Source organism: Spea bombifrons, chromosome 6, assembly GCF_027358695.1.
Source record: "Spea bombifrons isolate aSpeBom1 chromosome 6, aSpeBom1.2.pri, whole genome shotgun sequence".
NCBI lineage: Eukaryota > Metazoa > Chordata > Amphibia > Anura > Pelobatidae > Spea > Spea bombifrons.
Genome location: NC_071092.1, coordinates 37,969,145 through 37,994,502, shown reverse-complemented (window position 1 = coordinate 37,994,502; position 25,358 = coordinate 37,969,145). Strand labels below are relative to the sequence as shown.

Genomic DNA, 25,358 nt, shown 5'->3' with positions numbered 1-25,358 from the left:
GAAAAGGGCTGAAGTTTGTAACTATGAGAAGAATCCATCAGATGCTTCTGGATCAGGAGAATCGAGGACAAATCAGAAAAGCTTGTCTTTGGAAACGAATGACCCCCTTTGGAAAGAAGAACTCGTGGATGTAATGATCGTCAATGCTTTGCTGGGCTCAGGAGATCAGATCATTTTCTTTGGCAGCCCATTGAACCGAGTAGCTGTAAGTTCCTCACAAGATATTGTCTGGAATACATGTTCTTGTGTTCCTTAAAAACAACCAAAATGTATTTTTTCTTCATATGATTGACTTGAAGTCCTTATCCCAAGACCTCATTAAAACTCAACTGAGAGAAACTTGCTTTACTCCACCGATCACTGAACAAAAAACTAATATTTTGGCTTGGCTGCCCCTTTAATATCGAGGTGTCTACACAATAATTTTTACATTGCCATTGATATGCTGTTGGAGAGCTGTGGTATAATACCGGATATACTCCAGAATTCTGTCGTAGAGGGGTACTGGAGGCTTGTAGGCTGCCAGTTGACCCAAAGAGTAGAAGATATTCTTCATGCAACATTAACCCGTCCTGAATATGAAACCTCTCCATGAGAAAAGAGTTAAAGGAGGTTGAAGAAAGAAACAAATGGAGGACATGGGGATGCACTGAAGCAAGAGGATTCTGTAAAGGACAAGCAACAGCTTAGAGCGACAGGCAGCAGTAAATGAAGCAGAGGTAACGATGTCATGCTTTGGGTCACAAAATACAAAATGACCCTCAAGAGGGGTGTATTCTCTGAGCCCAGATCCTAAGATGTTGTCTTATTCTGTAGAAACTTCAGAATCTGCTTGTGCCCTAATAAAATATTATGTTATTATGTGATGTATTCAGCAAATTCACCGATGTCTTAGCAGCTTGCGGAAATCCTGTGAAATTGGGGTCATTTATTGCCCCTACTTTTTAGGGGAAAAAAATGTAGTCTCATATCTTTTTATCCAAACAATGTTCATAAATACCCACATGAAGCTTATCACAGTTGTACCCAGATATTATATATATATCTATCTGGGTACATCTGTGATATATATATATATAATATCTGGGTACAACTGTGATATATATATGTATGTATAAATGTATAATTTTTTATTTATTTTTTAGTGAATTCATATGATTGGAATGGGCAGGAGATGTACAAGATTCTGAATGATTTTCTGTAGGCCAGTATTGATGTATGTTTAATCCACCATCAACAGCTGGGTGTCCAGAATGACAACCCCTGGGGCCTGAGACCCATACTCAGGGCTGGACTTTTTCCTCCCTAGTGGCGATGGAGGATTTCTGACATGGTGTTTTGCTATGTTTATGGACTGTTAGACTGTAAAAAAGAGAGAAACGTGGTTTCACGTGGAAAGTCTAACGACAGCCCTTGTGACAAAGCCTGAAGGTGTAATCTAAACACATTTGGAAGGCAGTTCATAAAAGTCACACTTTATCCATAATACAAAGTATTAGTACCAGTATGCATGCCTCAAATAAACCCAATAGGAATAAATTCAAATGCATATCGATATATATAAATATATATATATATAAATATATATATATATATATATATTTAAAACACTGCTGGTAATAGCTTCTTTTTTGCTGTATTAAATTGGCTGTTCATACAAGTTCCTTGTTATTTAGTTTGGGATCATTTGGAATTGGAATACTTGTTTAATCGTAGGTCAAAGTGTTGATCGGCGTGAATGTCATTTTGAATGCAGTCATCACACAATCTGCCTCTCATGGTGTCGTTCATAACTATGGTTACATTCTAAAAATTATAATCTGCCTGAGTTGCGCCAGGCGTGTACCGGTTACTCTCATTTCTGTTGCACCCTCCTCACTTCTTCTTATTATGGGAAAAAATTTACCTTCCTATCTGCAAAAGAGCGTTCTACGCAATGAATATTTATAGCATTGCACTTGCGTATAAGAATGAGAGCAGACAAAGCAGCCACTGTCCTAAATTTAAGTTCCTTCCTCTAGTCTACAAGATGCACTTAACCCTTCAATGACCACCTACCTCATTCGTTATTTTCATTCCTCCGCAAACGTATAATAATAGTTCTGTTTAAATGTCGCTGGTTGGCTGTATTTCAGCCAAGAGGAAAATAACAAAATTCTCAGCGGTTTTGTTTTTCATGGAGAGTCAGCTGGCAGACTACACGGTGTTTATGTATATGTGTATATATAGCTGTGCAGTGCATATGGATTAAAGTCCCCCGTTAGACTTGTCGGTCTGCTCGCACGGAACATAACATGATCTGAACGGCTGGTGTAGAGGAGTAGGAATGTACTTGGGTGTTGGGAGGTTTCGCTGCTAGTTCTTAAATGTTCTTAGTGCAAATGCTAGGGCTTTGGGGGACGAAACAAAGAATACTTTAACACAGACGTTGGGAAGAAAGGGTTTTATTGGAAATGATGTTACGGGAGGCTCTTCAGGGTACCCTAGACTCTCTTGCGCCTATGGCATGTACTTCCTCTCCTTTTGGTTGTCATCTTGTTATACATTTGTATTCTGATTATCATTTATTAATGCGGTGTTTGTTGTTTGGAACATACAGCCCCACCCTTGAGTTTTTATAGACCTTCTCTTGTTTAAGGATACCCATTTGTATTGATGGTGTTGGGTAACTGATATATTTGACAACGTCATGGTCTTGGAGTACAAAAAAACAGCTTTATACAGCCTTCAGCCCTTATTCACATTAGATTTGAGCTCTATAAATTATTGACTGCTTTATACAGGATCTAATGTGTTTGCATAGGGGCCAGCGGATTCTGCAGTGTAAGCAGTTCCTGGAGGAGCTGCAATAAGTCAATACGAGAGCCAATAAATTGAGTTTTCATATGCTTCCCACCCCCCCCCGTTTGATTTATTTACATTATGACATCATTTTCAAACTACTGCATTGCATATGTATTTATGACTTTTAAGTCTCCTCTGTGGATTATTTGTTGTCACAGATTACCGTATGTATCAGGTTTTCACTCAGATACCAGCCAAGGCGATTGAGTTGCCTACTGCTCCGTTATCAAAACTTAAAGGGACGCTCCAGCCATCATAGGTACTTAAAAACGTCACTTGGTCTCTGTTGCAAATGCTTTGGGGGTTCCCGGCGCACTGTGACACAAACCATCGGGCCACGGAGGTGTTCCTAAAGGTTGTTTTATTTGTGAGTTTAAATAAATTGCTTTATTCAGAGGCTGTCCTCCATTCTGATTTTTAGAAACCTTTTTGAACTTGCCAGTTTCTCCTCGTATATGTATGTTATAATTTACTATACATGCCGATGCACCAGTGAGGGGGCATCAATACCAACATAACGGGTAGATATGAGATGACTGACCAGAATGTATTGTCTTTCCTGGGCACCTGATCCATATGTTGTGTTATTTGTAAGGAGGGGGTTAAATCTGAAAATTCTTTGATTTTGTTTTTCGGCTGGAAAGATATTGATTGTTGCTAAAACCCAGACATCATGATCTTCCCTTCCTCTCTCTTATAATTACTATAACGGGAGGGCTGTATACTACTGGAGTTCAAAGGGTGAAATACAGAATCATGACATAATGGTTTATGACAGCGCTGATACATGCGAGGGATCTCTGATCTCATTGATTCTGTATACTGCTTGGTCAGTAAGCGGCTGTGCATTATTGCTCCTGGTTTTATGCCAAATCATGTGTTTTTGTGAAACTATGATGTGTAGTTGCACCTATAATGCAAATTTTTGTTTTTAAAGGTACATTCGGGTGTACCGTTTCCATATATTCCTTGGGCTGGCAAATAAATTGCATCTTTTTGTATTTTTTTAAATAGTTGCCAGGAAGGGCTTGTGCAGGACCCTCTATAATGTCACACAGACCATTCAATAGATGTGTGTTATCGCATACAAGCTTCATATAATTCATAGATCATTCATCTTTACATGTAAGGATGTCCGTGTGTGTAAAGTCTCGTGGCTATGGCTGACTTATTCTTTTGGATCAAGTATTGCCTGTTGTGTAATATTCAGGAGCTTTTCCATCGCTTTGGATTAACACATGCCTGGCCTGCCTGAGATAACATGGGTTAAATGCCTTTAAGTGAGAAGTGCCATAAAGCAACTCCTTACTGCTGTGCTTTATTTTGGATTATAGTAACGCAGTAACAAAAATGTTTTGGTTTTTTTCTTTCCCCATTTACTAGGACACCAAAACTGGCTTGATTGATAAGCTATTTTGAAACATGAGTATGATGATTAAAAAGTTGCTGATTGCTTATAGGCAGCTTTTGAGGGGGGGGGGGTCGCTACTTTCTGGACAATGGAAGAAATCCTGGAGATAAAAACGAGTGCCAAATTCCCTTACTTAAGCAGCTTAAAAGGGCGGGGGTGATGTTGCTCAAAAGGAGTTTTCGCAGAATGACATCACATTAACTCCTGTGCCGTGTCCTTTCTCCTGCTGAGATGGTAAATGAGATGCCTACAAAGCTGTGTGACCAATAACACCCGCCATGTCCGTCTCCCTGCGATTGCTCTGGAGCTGTAATTAGGGCTGATTGAAAGGCCTTTTACACAAACATGAAAGGTAACTTAAAAGGCAGCGTTTTGGTGATTGATACTTTTGCTAAGCGATTAGGCCACGTTATACATTCATTGTTTTGGACGTTTTAATTTGGAAACCCGCGAGTCTGGCATGTTTATTGTGCGCCTTGTGTTTCCTACCCGCATGGTGCTGTTAATTTGTTCCGCCTCAAACAGATCATTAAGCGACCGCACGCGTTTGGTGTGGGCTGGAGTAATGTGCAGAGTCCATTAAATCTGCTCTGACCAGTCGTATATTCAAAAACTCAATGTATTTATGGCCACCCGTGGCCTCCGAGTCATTTGGAAAAATACACTTGTGCCGGCGTGGACGTATCTAACACATGTAGCGGTGGGTCTGAGAGTCATAAACACCAGAGCATTAAATGTAGATGGCAGTTGAGTGGACTTATGCTCGGGGCATGTTTCTTTGGTCTCATCTGTGAAAGACCGCATATCACGGCAATCAGGAGGATCGGACCCCCATGGAATGCTCACCCAACTAAACAACTCGATTGTATGGCTATAATCCAAAAAAGCAGCTCGGTGAGATGTCTCTTTGTGCTCTTGCTCATTAAATGGCCCCTAAAACAAGTTTTGACGAGCGGGGGCCATAAAGCACTCTCCGGCCATCTACCAAACGGCTGGTGGAGCATCATGGGAAAAGCAGTCAGCAGCTGACACGGCCATTACTGTGATAACGTCTAAAGGCACCTTTAGTCTTTCAAACTCAGAATATACTTAGATATACTAACTTTATTTTTTTTCCCAACAAAAAGAGCTCGACAGCAGATAACCGTTGGACCCATCTCGTCTACCACCCCCACTGTAAAGTAAAACTTCCTTACGTTAAATCTAATCATCTGGCCGTCCAGATTATGATTATAACCCCTTGTCGTAACATTTCTCCTCTTTTGAATTAAATTGCTTCGTGTTTCCTTTTAAATGGTTTTATCTCTTCCTTCTCTCTTCCAAGCTCTATATATATATATATATATATATATATATATATATATATATATATATATACTGAGATCCGTTTAGTCTTTCCTGATTGGTTTGCAGGAGAAAATTAATTTGGTAGCCCTCTTCTGAACTCTCTCCGATGTGTCAAACTTTCGGAGATGGGGTGTCCAGAACTCTAGGTGAGGCCTGATCAGAGATACCTCTTCCTGCTACTAATGCCTCTCGCTATACATCCCTGCACCCTGCTGGCTTTTTGTGGCTCTTTATTGCATTGCTTGCTTACTTTTAAGTCATCAGAAATAATTACTCCTTATCACTGACAGAACAGTGTCCCCAGTGCTATATTCTGCCTTAGCATTCTGACTTCCCAAGTGCGTTGTTTTACATTTATCAGCATTAAACTGCTGCTGCCATACTTGCGACCATTCTTCTAATTTATATAAATCGCTGCCATTTGACTTGTTCCACCCTGTTGCAGACCTCTGTATCATCTGCATTCTTTACCTTTAAGATCTTTTATAATATCGCTAATAAAAGTATTAAAAGGGATGTGTCATAATTTAAAGAAGGTACAGAACAAAGACAGTGTGCTCATTAAACAGGTTTGCCGTGTCACCAGTCTTTGTCCAGGTACCTTTTGCGTTGCAAGGTGTTACCCCAGAAAAACCATGCTACCTCCTTTCTGTTAAGGGCTTCCCTCTCTACAGCAAGCAAAGCTTCAGCAACACCGAAAAAAAGCTGTGCTGCCTGTTTAAATGGAGTATTCCTTCCAATGAGCCACATAGCGAATGTTCCTTCCACTCCTTCAGCCGCACTCCCCAGCCTCATATTCCCACCGAGTATAAGCACCGGAAGGCAAAGCTGGGCATCCGACCAGCCCGGTTTTGTGAGCACGCTGGAATAGCCTTTAATGTCGTTCTTGGCACTTAACTGCGGATTCCATTATTGCCGATCAATGCAGCCGTCACAATCTAAGTAGGGGCTACAAGGAGGAGGAAGATTGGCTTGGGAAAGGAGGTAGGACGGGAGCATCCGGTGCTTCCTAATCATAGATTGATGAACCTGCTTGTGCAGAAAGGAGACAATGCTTCAACGCGGACTGGATCAGGAGAACTGCGCTGCTCACGCTTCTGTCTCCCCCTTTGGATTTAGTTGACTCAGCATTTCCAGTGATAAATGGGGCTGTTTATTAGTCCTTGATTTCAGCACAGAGAAATATTATTTAGACCCATTGGCATTCATTTTCTTTCCTTGTTTTTTTTAGCCTTCATCTTGAGTCCTTTTAATCCTCAGCCATGCCAGCAAGTGCTACCTGCTGCAAAAAGCACTCAAATAAAACCGATTACCCCTGATCTCTATAGCTTTGCCTTTGGAATCCCGGCCCTCGATCCCCACTGCAAGTTGTCACCGCTGGGCTCAGGAAAGCAGCCGGTGCGGAGGGGTGTAGTCTTCCACGTGGGAAACTTTTCAGGACAGAGCATGAGTTTCCCATCTCCAGGCGGCGCGGAGTGGCTGGACAGCAGTACGGAGGAGGAGAGGAGCCTCCTGTCGTTTCTTGGTACGGCAGTCACACAAAAAGAAATGTTTTGGGCGAATCAATTTAATTGATGGAGCAGAAAATATCATTGTGCTGGGTTTCGAGAAGAAGAGCTTTCCGCTCGAACGCTGCTTGTTAAAGTGATGGGTAATAAATATAATATACGTGCATACGTACACACGCGCTCATGCACACACTCCACGCACGCATGTACCTATGCATACATATATATGTAACGTATGTGCAAATTTGTTGTGTTTGCACAATAGAGGGTAGAGATGTCCCCCCATAATTGTTCTTCAGTATTGCTGCAATTAGATTGTGTGTTTTGTGCATGGCCGACTTAACCATTGTTGCCGTACCAACTCATTGGCATCAGACCTTCATAATGCCTGCTGAATTTATAAAGTTGAAAGGGTTCCGTGAATATCCCCCGATACGCTGTAGTGTGAGTGCTCGGTACCCTGGCACAGTCCTTCACTACTTTGAAGATGCTTAAAAGTCCCTGAGTGAATGTTAATTACTATGAACTCGCTGTGGAAAGTGGCTGGCGGAGGAAACGGGGTTGGCAGATGGCAGATCGATACAGGCAGAGTCTGGCAGTAATGTCCAGTGTAATTTATCTGAAGGGCCAGCAAGCGGCTCTGTATTTGTGACGACTCTTGTGTCTAACCCTTTGTGTGCCACGTGATCGGTCTTGGTCTTGATCTGGCGTCCAAGCCTTTGATTGCTATGTAATTGTTGGGGGATCTCAAGTTGTATCCCAGTTTGTGTCCGTTGTCTCCTCCTCTCCTCCTTCATCTTTGCATCGTTCATCACTTTTCTCTTTTTCCTTTTTGTGTAGTTTGTGAGATGGAAAGCTGATTAAATGCCACTTGTTCTGGAGGAGAGCTGGTAGAAGACTTTGGGCGCTGTAGCTAATGAGCCATTAGCATCAACTTTAGTTCCACTCCAGCGAAGGAGTTTAACACTCAGCCACCCGCACAGTTAGCCTTTTTCTACATTAGAGCAAATATTACGTCTCGGTGCGTTTTTACTGCCGTTTGTCGTTTAGCCTCAGCATTTTAATGTATAATAAAGGATAGCGCTAGCATGGTTTGGATTGCTTCACTGTTACTTTTTCCTAAAGTGCTTCAGGACTCCCGTCTGTGGACAGCAACCATGAGGTTAGTCAGTTCCCCATCAACCACACCGGCAGCGCAGTACAGTTTGGAGCACACTGTCAGGCCTAACCGTGTGACCCTGCCAGTCTTTTAACTATGATTACCCTGGTGCTCAGCCTAACTGTGGCTGAGTGTCACAGGAGTTGACATTACTGGTAATTTCAGGGAATGAGTTTTCCAAATTATTTTTGGCTCTATATGTTTACAGATCTTCTGCCCCTCTCTCCCAGATTTGTCGTTTGTTTATCTCCAGCAGGGGGTGCTGTTTGTCTGTAGATAAAAAACATTAGGGTTCAGTTCTTGTATATCAGTTGGACTTCATTCTATTCTATATGGTTAGTGTTGTATATTTTCTTCCTAGATTTCTAAAATGTATGATTTTTTTTTAGAGTCCATACAGGGGGGTGAACCTGTTCCTATGATTGGGTTTGGGTAAAAAGAATGTGGGGAAGCATGTTCTTTCTTATGGGCTCGAGAGTCACTGACGTATAGCCTGACGTATAGCCAGGCCTTTTATATATATATATATATATATATATATATATATATATATATATATGGCACAAATAACACTATTATAGCCTTGTTTAATTTGTAGAATCTTCCTCGTCATTTGAATACTAAATAACGATGAGTCTTTTACATATATGTATATTAGGGAAGTATAGATTGTCCGTGTTTCTTTAACTGTAGACGGTGGCCCAGATTCCTATATGACACATTTCTGGTCGGGGGGTTGTGTATTCTCACTTGTTAATGATTGTGGACAGTAAGGGAGCTCCGTGATCTCCTGCGGATTAGATGAGATTCTAAATCTGTATTGCACGGAGAGGTGATGTGATTGGATTGTGCGTGCTCTCCCAACTCTCAATCCCTTAATGCCTTTCAACCTTTTCTAACTGTGAATTACAAAATGCTCTCAATCTGACGGGTGAAACATTGGCTACTAATACCAGGAGCACTACTTTATCCCTCCTGCTGGGATTCTGTTCCTAGTACTGACTACCACCTTTTGAAGAAACTGAAAAGCAACAAGTAGAAAGTAGTTTGGGATACAGAATATGCTGCTCGCTAAACTAGGTAAAATAACAAGAAGCTTTACTAATTTCTCAGTGCTGCAAATAATATAAAGCTTTTCATGCTGACTGTCGGTGAAACGCGTCGGGTGATAGTGACACCGTACAAGCGCCCTGTTTGTTTGTTTTTATATATATATATATATATATATATATATATATATATATATATATATATATATATATATATATATATATATATATATATATACTGGAGATCAATATCAAATGTTATGTATTGTTTTATTTATATCTGACTCCAGTCTTTTAGCCCAGTCATTTAATTAGAGCTATCACCAACTTACCTTCACCAAGTGTTAGCACTGTGTAATACTGTGTCTGGCTGGGGATTATGGGAGTCTGCTAGCACTGTGCTTATGGGTTTTATAGGGGCAAGTGAGCATCAGTACACGGCAAATGACTTTGGGTATTTTTTTTTTCAGTAGTTTTTTTTTGTCCCATTTAATAATTTTTTCGTAAGGCAACTTTGGATAGAGTTTTTAAAAAAAAAAAAAAAAAATCCTGAAAATGGAAATTTCCGATCCTAAAATAAACCAGTGCCGCTTATATAAATATATCAATCGACTGCGTTCCTCGATGAATCCATGATGAGGTTCGCATTTAGACATTATGTAAATGCATTGAAAAGATCCCCAAATTTACATGATGTGCCGCTGTGCTCCCGACAGCCCTGATCAGCGCCGTGACAGGTCCTCGCCTCGCCGAAAGGTTGCGTTAATCATATGTAAATGAGTTAATGGCTGTGCCTTTCCACAACATTTATTAAGAAAATGGCTCGTTCGTGAGAGTCTGCCCGTTGCCCTGAGTTTGGATCGGCATCTGTCTATTCCCATCGCCCAGAGAGGAAATGTCCCGCAGGTCCCCGTGAAGCGTATTATTAAGTTCACTTGTATTTCCTGTAACATTAATCACAAATAAATAAGTGTGCAAAGCTGTTTCTTTTGCCTTTCAGTTTTGAATGTGGTAAACATATTAACATTTCAAGGAGGAGGAATGTTAGCTTTAAGTTAAAACTAGTGGGTCTGATGTTTAAATGTAACGGAAGTTTTACTTTTACTAAGAGTGTGGTAGATACCTGGGACAGCCTCCCAGCATAAGTGGTAGAGGCTAATACAGTGAAGGAATCGAAACACACATGGGATAGGCATACAGTTATCCTGAATCTAAGACACGATCAAGGACTGATTAAGATCTGAGTCTTTACATCAGAAAAAAACGGACTGACTAGATGGGCCAAATGTGTCAATCTGATTATCAGACCCCCTCTTTAGGCGGATGCATATAAAATAACCTCCTCTGTGTTGGACAATTCACTGGTTCTAAAGGTTGTCAATGTATTAACCCATTATGCAGGATATGCATACCCACTATAGCTTGCATATACATGCTGCTACTTGTCTTTTTAACCCTTTCATTGCTCGCCCATGTATTAACCACTTATCTGCATGTGTTAATGTTGGCTGCATCCCTGTCTAACACATCCTGCTGTTACTGTGTCACCGATCAGACGTGAAAGGCTGCTGTCCCGATGAGCGGCTCAGGGTCATAGTCTTCAGCGTTCCTTTCATATCTGCGGAATGCTCTGGCGATGCCCGCTCCCAGCCGCATGCTGACTCACGTAGCCGGAGCCTTCTGTTTGGCATGCTGTAAAATTCCCCGGCAACTGCGGCGGCCAAGTGAGCGCGCTGTCTTTTTAAACCATTAATTTGATTTAGATATTTTTTTTTGCTTTAATGTATTTGTGCTTTTTGTTGTGCAAAAGGAAGAAAGCCCAGGTCCGTATTTAGCGGCTGCAGTTCAGCCTTTGGACTGAGTGCCGACCTGGCCCGAGATGAAATGGAAACCAGCAAGCAGCGGGGAGGTGGATGGGGGAAGCTGCATTAATGTTTCAGCAGGTGATAATGCCAAAGGAGAATGCAGCATGTAAAGGGTTTAGACGGGCAAGCCAACTATAGGGGAAGCTCAATTCTAAGGATGGCTGCTTCGTAACTCTATCTACAGCTTATCTGCCCCCCATACAAAGCAATACCTTCAAATCTCTGAATTCTAGGGTCTTGCATTATCCCAGGTCCTTTACTGCGAGAGCTATGTTTTGGGGGGAAATGTCGGAGGATATCAAAGAGCACAGGATGCTGTATTTTATCTATTTACCATATGATCATTCCTATAATTTTAAGTTGCCAGACCACATCATCTTCTTTGTAGTGAAGCCGAACTGTTCTTTTTATTCAACTGTTTAGATTGAATTCTGCGGTTAATGCTTGCAGTCTTGGGAAAAAATGCTTGCCTGTCTTGCTGTTCTTCTGTGATCTTCGGTGATAGGTGGGATGCCGGGTACGGACTGATAACGGCTAATCTTTCTATGGTGCTCTGGCAGGCGGGGGATCAAATTGCACAGAGCGCTCCCCAGGAAAGCATTTGCTGCATCGATCTACAGTTCCTTCTCTCACTTGTTTGGCTTTTGTGTAGTTAACTTTTCTTTATGTTATGTCTCTCCCGGCGCTTTAGTCCTCATGCTTATTCATTTATCTTCTTATGTTGTCTTCTTTAGAACACAAAGTTTTTTTTTGGGGGGGGGGTAGCGTTTTGTGTACTTTATATTTGCTACAGAAAATGCTCTTTAAACATTTTATTGTTCTTTGGAAACACATTTATATTTCTAACGAACAAACTATGGTCACCAGATGACTGCTTTGTATTTATTCCCTTTCAAAGTCTGTGAATGTGTTGATCACAGTGTAGAGAGATAATTTGCCCTTGGAGGAGAACGGTTTTTGTACTGGCACAGACTGGCAGTACTCTTCTCTAAGTGCGTATTGTTTGCCTAGATTGGGGCGCATTCATGACTTTTTCTTTAAAGAACGAGAGGGTGTTTCGGCGTCTGTAAATAGCTTGATGATAACTAATGAGGATGTGCGGTGGAGGCGATTGATTGAATAGCTGCAGTCTTATGTGTGTCTTCTTGCTCTCTGCACACTGGCACAGGGAGGGGGAGCGGAAGGATCGGATCCAGCTTTCTCTGATTTGGAAGTAGCACGGATCCCTTGGGCCAAAAGGCCAGGATCGTTCGCTCTAGCTGCGTCGGTTTTGTGAGAGCGCTGGAATATGCCATGCTGCGATTACTTGTGTGCTCTCCAGTGACGATCGAGAACTCCGTAGGATGTGACTCCGGCTCCTTTTTGCTTAATTATTGGTTGAAGCTTCGAAGTTAGCTTCTCCCTGCCTTTCGTGTGGAGATGGGCAGCACGTGTGATAAAGGTGAGGATAGCTTTGCCATGTGTGGGTCGGGGTGTGTAGAATGTGTGTGTCTAATTCTCACCCCTTAGCTAGCCGCTGTGACTTTTGTGACATCTATTTAATGAGCCTAATCTATTTTAACAAATGAGAACTGTTAACATGCTTTTTTATTTTCTGATGTAGCTTAAAATCTGTGAGCTACTTTTATTTATTTACATGGCATAGTATCATTTGAATATAGTGTTACTGTATAAGTTCCTATTTATTTTCTTCTCATCATTGTCACATTGTGGGGCTTCATGATATATATATACTCACCCGAGCCTGTCTTTACCCTACCGTGCACTTTCACCCTCTTATAGAGGTGAGTTGTCATTTCTGACTCCAAACAGGTTTGATCATCCGTAACATGCCTGAGAAGCACAGACTTTCAGAATGTCTCCAGTCTGGAAATCACCTGCTAAACTTGCTCTTCTGTAAAATCACCTGCTAAAAAAAACCCATGTTCAGAATTTGTTTCCTTTTCTCTGCTCTTTTCCGTCTGTGATGGCCAAAGAGATGTTCTGTTCGCAAAGAGCCACTTGTAGGGTTTCCAAAGCTCTTCTGATTGTTGTTTTTAGAGTATTCATTATATTGACCATTTCCTGATGTTCTGCGTCTTTCTTTTCTTCCCACAGAGGTGCCAGCTGAGAGATCGCCTCGGAGGAGGAGTATCTCTGGAACCAGCACATCTGATAAGACCAACTCCATGGATCCTGCGAACACCTCTCCCTTTAAAGTCTCAGTAAGTTCCGCCTTTGATACTTTTTGCTAAATCTCGTAGCAGGGGTGGTTCTGACTTGTGATCTGAACTCAGATAAGACACGTTGCAATGGAGTGTTTATTTTTTACAATCTGAGATTTGAGTCAACCAGAGCAAAGCAGTCGACAAGTGGAGAAAACATCTGGTTACTGATGAGGTTTCAGGATATACAAAAAAGAGTTTTCTCCAGAACAGTTTAAACTAGTGAGAAATTAAAGGTTATGTCATTTTTTCACCGGCTGCATCGGATGGAATGTATGGTCAACTGCAACAGACATCGCCCCCCCTTCCCAAAACCACAAAAAAGGTTTGATACGGGAGTGAAATGTCAGTCTTGTAGCTCTTAGTTTCTATCTGGTGGAGAATCAGGACAGCATTATGAAGGAACACTCGGCTATTGATAGCGGTAACACAGGGGACGCTAGGACCTGCTTTTGTCTAGCAGAGGATGTAATTGGATGTGAGGGAATGCCGTCTGGCTTCTTTGGCGGTGTTAAATGTAACAAAAGCCAACATAGTCAGCAAAAGTGAAGGTCAGGAGAAACCTGCTGAGATCTCCCAACTGCATGTTCTCTTGCCTTATGCCTGTGGAGTGGGCAGCGCGCCCCTACCAAAAGCTTGTCCTGTGGTGGCATGGTTGGTAAAGGTCACTTTGTAGCGTGTATTTACTCTCCTACATCAGCCTGTGAACACTAAAACCTTTTCATAGTATCTTCTACCTGACCTGCCCCACCTCATCAGTCATATAAATTACTTTCAAACCACATTGTGCCATGGATTCTTCACTCATTTATATCTTCTACTGAGCCCTGTGACTTAGACCCTGCGGTTTATCTGCCCAACTCATAAGTTTAACTGTTAAATGGAGTTAAGGGGATTGCATGTGTATAAAAGATCGGTGGAACTGGTCCCTCTCATGTACAGTAAGCTATAAAGTAATGCCCCTGGCATGACTTTACAAAATACCTCTGGTTCGTTTCTGTTTAATCTTCAGGACATCAATGTTGTGACCTGTAACAAGTAATGCTTGCAGCATTGCTGTTCTGATACAACAGGAGGCGTTGCCATGCGGGTCTGATTAGGCCCTGCTTGGGGAGAACCAGCATTAGCATACGTTAAATTTACCAGTTTAATTGCTTCCTGGGGACCCTGCGGGCAGTTTGAATGACATGTTATTGCAGTGAAATGAGCGTTACCTGGGTTTTGCCATGTTGTGATGCCAGAGGAACCAATCGTAGAGACAAGTGATGTGTGAAGGGTGGCAGGTGGCATGGAATGATTTCACTACAAGAATCGCCTTCCTTTTTCAGATAGACTTAAAATACCTAAATATGAAGCCCTGTTATGTTTCTATAAGGCCCTGGCTCGGTAGTTTAAAAGAAATTATCTAAAATAGGTTTTCCTCTTTTTGTTTAAACATTCATTTTAAAACTGAAGATCTTGAAAAACAATCACTATATAATCCATATTTTTTTGTATTGTGTTGGAAGTTCTTTTGATGCAAGTTAACTGAGTTGGCTGAAATTTAGCAACTTGTCTAATCACCGTTTCAAACTGCTGAGTCTTTCGATAGCGTCACACAGCTGAAAAAGGTCTCCAGGTTCATCGATTCCTCCTGAGGAGCCCAGTCGACCTAGAACTCCATTAAGCTCAATAGAACTTCCGTATTTGACAACCATCCTCTTCATCTAGCTGCCTGAAAGACCTCAGTGACACCCGTCCACTCGCTTGCGTGACCGAGTTAAACTCTAAGCTCAAGTCAACTTCACAGTAACTCGTCAGTTTAACCGTAGACCTGCAGTCCCCAGCTCTACAGAACTCAACCCGATATGAACCTGGCTTCCAGCACCCCATAACTTTCTTAGCGTTGGATATAAAACTATAGGGTCATGTAAAAAGCTGCAAATGTTACACTTTTCAACCCAAAGAAAAGGAATACCTGTAAATGTATGCCTGTGTTTCCCGGTTGACATCTTATAAAGCACTTGATCTGGCTGGAGTGGCTTGTTCTCACCTAATTTCATATTGCTTCTATTACGTTACAATCTATCATTTCCACCACATTAATGTGATGCAATTATCTTGCACCAAATGTCCTAGTCCTTCTGTGTGCATTAAGACGATCCAACTGTCTTCCCACAATTCTGAATCAATATCCCTTTAATAGCATTAGCTGTAGTTTTGAATTTCCTCTGTCGGAATATCCCTTTTTCTGCCATCACCGCAATAAAATGTTCATATGATCCTGTTTAGTATACAGCTTCCTATTAAGTATTTATTTACTTTTTATTATGCAGAGTCCTCTTGTATCATGATCCAATTCCTAAGATATCTCCAAAGTGAATTCCACGCTGCAAGTAAAACAAAAGATAATTTACTACCAGAAAAAAAATATATATATATATTTTTAGTGTTAGTGTGGGGAACGTCATGTCTTCTAGATTGTAAGCTCATTTGTCAAGGGCCCTTCTCACCTTTTGTGGTATCCAAACTGTTGTGTGATGGCCATTGTACAGTGAGATGGAATATTTTAGTTCTACATAGATCAATAATAATAATGTAACCATGAATTATGCAGGGCCAGCTCATCCCTTCTTACCGATGGAGCTCTTTGGGGTTTGCCCTTCATAATGAATTCTGATGTTATTGAGTTAAAACATTCGACTTCAAACTCCTTAAATAACCTGACAGAGGAAGGAGATTTAAAGGTCCCTTTTGCCCTTAATCGGTCCTATGCGCTCCCCGAGTTGCATATAAACCTGCTATGCACCTGATGTAATTTTGCAGTAGTATTTGGACAATTGCACCTAGAAAATAACATTTATTGGCAGTTAATGTGTTAACTGGAACCAGGAGCTCCATAGACTGGATTTCCTATATATCCGTTTTAATCTGTTATGATTAACGCGCACAGACACATTGTGCACGGAATTGCGTATGAGAGTTTAATGGAGCATTGTGTCGCTGAATGCCTAGCGCATACATTTGAGGTATGTCTGTAGATTGTTGACGGTGATTTTCTCATTACAGCTCCCATTAGTAGAGAGTGACGGTGTTTGTATTCACAGAAACCTGGATCATTTATGTCTAGAACTGCATTAAACCCCACGTGAAGATAATTCGTAACAACTAAGCGATCTTTACGTGTGCATCGGTGGCCAAGAACTCTCCAACTTTGTTGCCAGTGGATGGAGCATGGGAGGCTCATCTTTTAAACCGATTCAGTAGATCTTGATCTTCTGGGTCTTAAGCTAGAGTTCTTTACCTCAATTTAACTGAGGCGAGCTCTTGTTTTGTGTCTTGCCTTTTCATTGGCATCAGAACCTGCTGGATGTCACACTTTTGGGCTTGTTTCCGGCCCCAACACATACACCTGGCTTACCCGCAGCATTCATTGGCCCCATGAAGTCAGCATTTCGTGGAAGCAATTTATGAAGCCTAAAAATGTTGGCTGGTAAAACAGGAATCTGTTTAGTTTCCATGACAAAAACTAATTTTATTAGACTTTTAAAACATTTTTGACTTTGCTTGGGACGGGCTTAATGTCGGTGACTCCTTTATAGTTCTCAGTAAGGAGCTTGAGAAAGTGAAGTTGGATTTTTCATTTAATCGTGAATTAGGCTGTAAAAAGCCTGTATTTGGCATTTATTTCTTTTAGCCTGGTACATTTTGCCAAATGCCGGGATTTTTCAGTAATTTGAGTACCCCTCTTCGCTTAATGACAGTTCTCTCATTATCAAGAATAACTTTTATTACTCTGCATCCGGAGTAAGTAGTTTCTGATGATGTCTGCAGGAAGCTCAAAATCCTTGAAAGGGATAATTGTGAAGTCATTTTGGATCTTTTGGTTCTATGAGTAGAAATAACATGCCATTCAGTGCTCACAGGTTCTCTTTATTTTCTTCTTTTCAAGGGCTTCTTTAGTAAACGGTTAAAAGGCTCAATTAAGAGGACGAAAAGCCAATCTAAGCTGGACCGGAACACAAGCTTTCGTCTCCCGTCCCTGCGACCCACAGAGAGTGACAGGTAAGTCCCATGTCTTCCAGCGTTGAAGGTCTGAGCCGTTTATTTATTCATGTTCTGTATTCTTCCGCTGTCTTTTGTTACGCTCTTTGGCTGTAGCCCATTTCATTCTCGTTGCAATGTGAAATACGGCCCCATAAATCTGGGAGAGCGGAATGACCAGAGCCTTGTTAATTCGCAGAGTTATGGGTAGGATATAAAAATAGTTGTGATGAGTAACCCTGGGGGACATTGTCTAAGTAGCATAGCAGTTGAGATTTATAACCTTTTGGCAGGATGAGGATTGCTTTATTGGAATAATTAGTCAAATAATTGGGCTAAATATGACACAGAGGGATCCCAGTGTCTGGAAGAGGAAAGAAGAATTGTCTTCCCCTATATAATTCACTTCATATGTCCTCGTCCGGCACCAAGAATAGCAGTGTATTGAATTTCTTGTTTTATAGAATCTTAAATTATTGATGGCTTTATTTAGCGCCTGACGCATTAGAATAGGATCTCTGTCTTAGTAAGTGTAAGCTCTATTGTATTGTAAGTCAAAGTGGTCTGCCTTCCTATTGTACAGCGCAATGGTGCTATATAAAGCAATATTATAAAAACATGCATACACTCATTTATCCATCTTTGGGGCCCAAACCCATCTGTCCCTCTTTACTCCCCTGACGTCCTATTTCTGTAGGAGATCAGAACGGTTGCTTGGTCACAATAATGTGTTTACAAATTAAATTATACAAATGTACTCTTCAAAGTGCTGTCTGAATGACCGAAATAGTCAGGGCCGGCTGCGTACCTGGAAACTCTCCACTTTCTGTCCAGAGATTCCAGGACACCGCAGACAATCTGTGGGTCGCGGGAGCCACTTCCCCTCCCACCCACTGACATCACAGGGACCGCCCACCTTCTACCCAAAGAGGGAGGGCTCCGGGTAGCCAGGGACTGGAGGTTCCCAGGTATATTATATACCTATACGTTCAAACTTTGCACATCTTGTTGTGGATTGTATTCTTATATATATATATTATATATTATATTATATATCACTAGCTTGGCCAAGAATGCACAACTTTGTTGAGTCTCCTACTCGGGACAGTCTTAGATTTTAACTCACAAGTGCCGTTAGAGACTAAAGCAGTGCATCTCTGTATCAGACTAATCCTGAACCAATACATTTCCTCTGTACAAGACAACCAACAACCCCGTATGAACACTTTGGCTTCTCCTGGTCTTCATCAGTGAAGAACTGCATATCTTGGGTATTCTTCATGATTTTCCTCCTTTGGTGTGTTCTTCATGATTGTCCTTCTTTGGTTTATTCTGTGATGTGACGGGAGTCGGTTAATATCTGCACCATCCTGTTACTTAAAAAAAGTGATGGTTTTTAAGACATTACATTTTAGTTCCATGTGTAACAAGTAGGGAGGGGAGGAATTGCCCGTACACATTAGCCCAAAGTGCCGTCCCTCCTGACAGCTGGGCTGAGTTCTGTTGTCATCTGGACGGCTAAACACGCTGGATTCCTGCAGATTAAGTGAATCTGAGTCATTTTCTGGTATTACTGCGTGTGCAGGCTGTTCAGTACATGGGGTGTTAGGGCAATGAGCTGTAATGGCATTTACCATCATGAGATTTCGGGGAACCCGTTCTGCCAGCTCTTTCCATAGTAGGTAGGTTCACTGAACCCCCAATACTATTTGATATTTTATTAACAAATACTTATCACCCTGAAATTAGTGTAAATGATTGTCGGTAGGAACTCTCTTCCTCTAAACTCCAGTGTTGTAGTCCTCCTCCTTTATTTAAACAGAACTCTACATTTGTTTAAACGTTTCTGTGAGAATGTCTAGTTTTGCTTTTTTTTATGGTGAGAGGGATTTGCTTTAACAGCCAGTGCTCTAATGCCTCCTAAATAAAAAAAAATATATATGGGCACTATATATCACTGCATTAGCTAAATAGTACTGTTTGTTTTAGCCTATTTTAAATGAATTACATTGAAGTTATTTATTATGTAGTCTTAACCGGTATACAGTGCTTCCTTTGCCAACTATGGCAGATCAGTAGACATACTATGTGCCTTATTATTGTGCACACGTTTTTTCTGCTTCCCCAAGTAAAATATATCCATCAAACATTTTCTGTCCCAAAATCGTGTATAAAGCCTTTAACGAGATGCTGGGACTAAAAAACATCTTTCATGAATTATGTTTGCTTTATTCATCACCTACCAAAATATAATAAAAATAATCTCTCATCCTTCCCTAAAATAGCAATATGTTTTCTGCTTATATGCCTTATTAAGATGGACTCATATCCTATCGTTTTAGGTAAATGTTTTCTTTTATTGATTTTGGATGCTCACCGGTTTGTTTTTTTATTTACTTTTAATGTCCATAGACAAGGCATCAGATTTCTCTTTAAAAATGAAGTGCTTAAGTCCCATTTCTTTTTTTTTTTTTCTTTTTTTTTTTTTTTTTTACTATATATATATATATATATATATATATATATATATATATATATATATATATTAATGTGGTATACCTGGATTGTTTGTGTTATGTATGTTCTAGAGCTTCGATCTTTCATTTTTTTTGGTGGGGGGGCACCTTCCCTTTGTAGCCCGTGTAAAATTAACGTATTCTGATAAAGTGAATACTATACAGATCCTAAAATAACAGTAAAGGAACATCCTGTGCATTGTGCCCTGGAGATCAACCCTTGCATCATCCTAAAGACCATCTAGAGGTGTTCTGGTGATCTTTTGGTTGTCCATGGATTCCTGCTACTACTTTTTAAAGAAATTTAAAATGTAGACTGTACCTTTTAACTGTCTGGGTGCCGGAGAGCCGTGCCTTGTTTTGCCAACCAAAAAGTTAAGCTCTAAAAAATGTGTCGGTATCTCAGGAAACTGATCTCCAGCTAAAGAAAATACCAATAACCTCCGGATAATCTCCCATGCATTTATTTATCTTTATTTTCTATCGGTTTAGAGCTAATTTGTGGTGCATACAGGGAGCAAGCCTTAGAAATGCTTACTATTGATACGTGAAGGACAAAGCTCTTTGAACAGTTACTGAGAAAAGCTGCTTTTCCTGGAAAAATCAAATAAAAGGTTAGGGGAAAAAAAGAGGGTTTAATTGCTGTTAGAACTCAGTGTATGTAACGTGATCAGCTCAGAATCCATGCAGACCCACAGTAGGTGCACTTGAAAGCTTTTACCAAAGTGCTGGGAGATATGGTTAATAGACTACATTAAAACACTGACTGGCACCAGCAGATGGCGGGGGATGCATTTATATGGACTTCTCTAGCCTCGTGTCCCCACCTTTTCTAGCCCTATAAATCTTGAGCACTTAAATGTAACGTCTGAGAGCTGCCAAGTCCCTCTGGAGAGTTGGCAGAGATCCTGGGCATTTAAGTAATTAATAAATGAGAGCCGGGTCCATGGTCCAGCTGTGGGGTGCGGTAGTGTATGTGCGAATGCTGCAGTATGAAGCTGCTGTACCTTTTAGCTGCATCTCTGGGCATCTAAACCCAAGGTTGCAGCAAACCAGACGAGGTCCCGCTCACTGCTACACAAGATAAGTATTTTCAGGCACTTTCGTGGTATCTGCTCTGGATCTTCTAGATTATATTTTTCTTAAAATGGGTTCAATATGTAAACTCTTAAGGCATAGAGAGGATGTATTTGTGGTGCGGATGATGCTTCATCATGATGCTGGCTGCCGATCTCCCCAAGCCGTCATATCGGCTAATGCATGTAACATGAGTCTTAGCTGTGGATGGTCCGAGCGTTCCCATTAATACTGTATTATCCTTTGGGTCATAATCCCGGATTGAGATCTCAGTGCAATATGATAAAGTCCTTTAGCGTGCTGAGCAATCATAAAACACTCCTCTCCACGAAGATTTAAATGGACTATTTAAGATGATACCTTGCCGGTCCTTTACACTCGAGGAACACATGCCTGGGGAAAGTTCAGGATGATGCTGAGGCCAGAGCAGGCAAATGCGTTGCCTCAAACTGCAAGTCCCATAGCCTTAAAAGTATTCAGTCCCAAAGTGATCTTTAAATTGCATTTTAAACCCAGACACTCCTGTTTGAGCTTTGGGGGTTTCTGGCCGTGGTTATGTGATATACAGCATTAAATAATCAGATGGCTGTTATGATAGGTTTCGGTGACGAGGGCAGACGGATATTTTTGGTGAGTAGTAAAGTAGACATTGAGCTCTGAAGCTAGATATACAGATAGATTTAAGTCTGCTTGATTTAGTGCCTGTCTCCTTCAGATGGCAAGGGAATTGCCGGTTGTACTAAAAAGCATTATATTACAGATGACTGACTGGCTACCAGAAAGAATTATATTACAGATGATTGACTGGCTAGTGAGTTATTGTATGAGGCAACGGTGTGTGTAGAACCAAAACATAACTAATAGATACAGCTCTTCTGTTTAATAGACTGATTTGTACCCTGTAACGAAGATGTCCCCCCTCATTTAAACCACCAGGGGTGTTGCCAGTGACCTGTCTGCCTTAATCCTGCTGTTTGGGATTATCTTTCCCCAGGCCAAATGCTGCGAAATGGGAAGAGGCTTGTAATCCTGCATTATCAAATCTTACAAAGGCCAGATTGCTGTTTAACCCTTTGGGTGCTGGCGGCAACAGGCTGCTTGCCTGCTGGCATTCAAAGATTTAACGTTATCTAGATGCTTCATTGCATAGTGATTAAGTGCCAGAGAATTGCAGATGTTAAAATGCTAGAGTGCTGGGCATGGCCTAGCACCCTGGCAGTGAATAGGTTAACCACAATTGCACCAGTGACACATTGATTTTCCAGCTTCATGATGGGGGGGTGAAGGGGTAATGATCTGTTCATTTAAGGCTCATTAAGGATCGGACTGGGGAATGCTATTGCCTGTTTTTGCCCTTACTCCCCTTCAGTCCTCTTATTCTCCCAGCAATAATCTCACGTAGTGATATTCTGTTTTGGGTTAAGAGAGAGAATGAGCAGATGCTGGTAAAGGGTGGGGGTTCCCGGCAGAGAGGCTTGCTGTTGGTTTGACGCATTGGATGTCGCTGATCTGTCCCCTCTTGGGACATCACTTGCAGGTCTCTGCGTCCCCCTTCCAGCCTAGGCTTCTCCTTGCTGGGGTTGGGTTTATGGACGGGAAGCTGCTTGAAAAGGTCACCTTTGCAATGTTTACAGAGCATGCTCTTTGAGCCTCACTGTCTGCAGCTTCTCCCTGTTTGCCTGCAAGCAGTAATCTGCTTATAGGTGCATTGCCATAGCAACAGGCCCCGAGTGCAGCCGGCTGTGCTCACCGGGACCTTGTTTGTGCTACCTTAGGGGCGGGATGTGGGGAAGGAGGATCCAGGAGCTAGCGATCTGAAAAGCCAGATTGGATTTCTCTGGCTGCTGATGCTGTTCCCGTGTCCGGAATGATTGGAATTCGGCGTATTCCTTGATTTACAGGTTATGAGGACATCTCTTCCTCCAGACAGTGTGTTCGGATTGAATGCCTGATATCCCTGCGGGCAGATTTTATTTCCTCGTGGCACGAGACCCATGACCCTTATGCGATGGAGTGAAGGGTGGGGGATTGTGAAATGAGGCTCAGCTATGATTTGGGGGTGCACCGCAAGGTGGCTGTATAATTGCCTCATGTAAGTTTGGTCTTTACATTTTCTTGTGAAGAAAAACAATTGCATGAAATACCTTATTAACTTGTAACTAAGCAAACCTATTTTTATAAGCAGGAGTTTTTAAATCAACTGTTCAGATCACTATACTGGGAGGATTTTCATTCATTCTGTTACATACATTGTTACTCTCTCTTGGCATGATCATGTTTGGTAGTTTTGATTGTCTTCTGTTCCTCACTGATAGATAAATGTTACCTTTGATATTTTTTGAACCTCTTGAGATGCTGTTAGTCGAGTTTAGTATTGGTGTTTTATTCTTAAATCCTAGTGTTTGAATAAAACCAAGCGCTGGATTTTTTGCCACCCGTGTAATTTGGAAATGATGGGATATGTGATATGGCCGAGGGATTGGTAGGTGTCTTCAAGCCTTTTAATTAGTCTTCTCTTGATGCAGGTCACGTGGGTTACCTAAACTGAAAGAATCTCGTTCCCACGAGTCCCTGCTCAGCCCAGGTAGCGCAGTGGAGGCTCTGGATTTGGGGACAGAAGAGAAGATTCTGGTTAAACCGCTTCATAGCAGCATACTGGGGCAGGACTTCTGTTTCGAGGTAAAGAGTCACAGAATGCGATGAAATACGTGTAAGAGAAGAAGCTTTTAGTCAGGCTTCGGCTCATTTATGTTCTCCCCTTTACCTCCAAAAGGTCACCTATTCTAGCGGCAGCAAATGTTTCAGCTGCACGTCTGCAGCTGAGAGGGATAAGTGGATGGAAAATCTACGCCGAACCGTTCAACCAAACAAGGTAAGAGAGAAGGAGGGCAACCAGGAACCATTAGGTGTCTTTTGAACAGATAGTTATTTCATTTAGCAAGATCACAGCGCACCCCAAAGAATATCCAGTCACTAGTCAAAAAAAAAACCTGTTTTCAGATTCTTTGTTTCTTGTTCATTAATTCATTACATGCAGTATGACGAAGCCTTGTGTCAGATGATTTATGGTCAGATGGAAATTTGAGAGTCTTGCTTGGCTGTGTAAGCCTATGGTAAAGATTTTTACCTCAGACATAGGGTCACGAGGAATAAATTATTTACAATATTTCAGGATATTAAATTAGTTTTCTTTCAGGATAATTGTCGCCGGGCAGAAAATGTCCTGCGATTGTGGATCATCGAGGCCAAAGATCTCGCCCCCAAAAAGAAATATTTCTGTGAGCTTTGCCTGGACGACACGCTTTTTGCACGCACAACAAGCAAGACAAAAGCCGATAATATCTTCTGGGGAGAGCACTTTGAGTTTTATGGCTTGCCACCTGTACACAACATCACCGTGCACATCTACAAGGATGTCGACAAAAAGAAGAAAAAGGACAAGAACAATTACGTGGGGCTAGTAAACATCCCCATGGCCAGCGTGACCGGGAGACAGTTTGTGGAAAAGTGGTACCCTGTTAGCACGCCCACGGTAAACAAAGGCAAGACCGCGGGGCCTTCTATCCGTATCAAGTCCCGATATCAGACTATAACCATTCTGCCCATGGAGCAGTACAAAGAGTTTGCAGAGTTCATTACCATTAATTACACCATGCTTTGCTCTGTGCTGGAACCGGTTATAAGCGTCCGCAACAAGGAAGAAATGGCGTGTGCGCTTGTACACATTCTACAGAGCACCGGAAGAGCCAAGGTAAGGCCGTTCCCATAATTCATTCAGTAGAGTACCGGCTAGTCAGTTTTATGTGGTCTCTGCATAGTTTCCTTCTACAGTCTTTTTTTTTTCCCTGTTTGAGGGTACTGTTCTTGTAGTAAAGTGTAGTATTCAGAGAACACGCCTTACGCCATCAGAAGGGCCGACTGAATACTTTCACCCTAATGGGTAACATAAACCAGATGACCCAGAAAATGTGCCAGGAATATACACATCTGCAACCAAATTCTATAGCGACCTGCTTACTTCCTAGTGTGACGGATTAAAGATTGTTTTTAGCATTGTGTGTGTTTGACAATCAACGTGATGGGCCAGAAGCCGTGGTGTATTCTGGATCAGGCCAATAGCGAGAGGACCAAGGGAGACTGTGGTTCCAGAGAGCCTGATCTCCATGTTGGGTGATCAGACCCAACGCCATTGCTCAATGGGGCAATTAAAAAGGAGGTCGCTGATCTTCCCAACCAGCCCATAGTTCCCTTCTGTGCTGCACTACCTTAAAAACTGGAGCGCCATTATATGACTTCATATCCTGATGCCCAGTAGAAAGGACAGCGGTGTGGAGGGGTGGCAGACAGCATTGCCT

The 25,358-nt window shown here is 41.7% G+C and overlaps 1 protein-coding gene across 4 annotated transcripts in view; it reads left to right on the top strand.

The window, feature by feature from the left end:
- RASAL2 (RAS protein activator like 2) overlaps positions 1-25,358 on the top strand; it is a 105,391-nt gene that overhangs the window by 66,373 nt on the left and 13,660 nt on the right. For 3 of the 4 annotated variants that reach the window (XM_053468719.1, XM_053468718.1, XM_053468720.1), the window contains 5 exons: positions 13,281-13,387; positions 17,319-17,431; positions 23,529-23,682; positions 23,777-23,875; positions 24,200-24,754. In XM_053468719.1, coding sequence (XP_053324694.1) covers positions 13,281-13,387; positions 17,319-17,431; positions 23,529-23,682; positions 23,777-23,875; positions 24,200-24,754 — 1,028 coding nt within the window. Of the gene's footprint in view, positions 1-13,280; positions 13,388-17,318; positions 17,432-22,929; positions 23,096-23,528; positions 23,683-23,776; positions 23,876-24,199; positions 24,755-25,358 lie in introns of those variants that run through there. The other variant, XM_053468721.1, reaches the window with a different exon arrangement.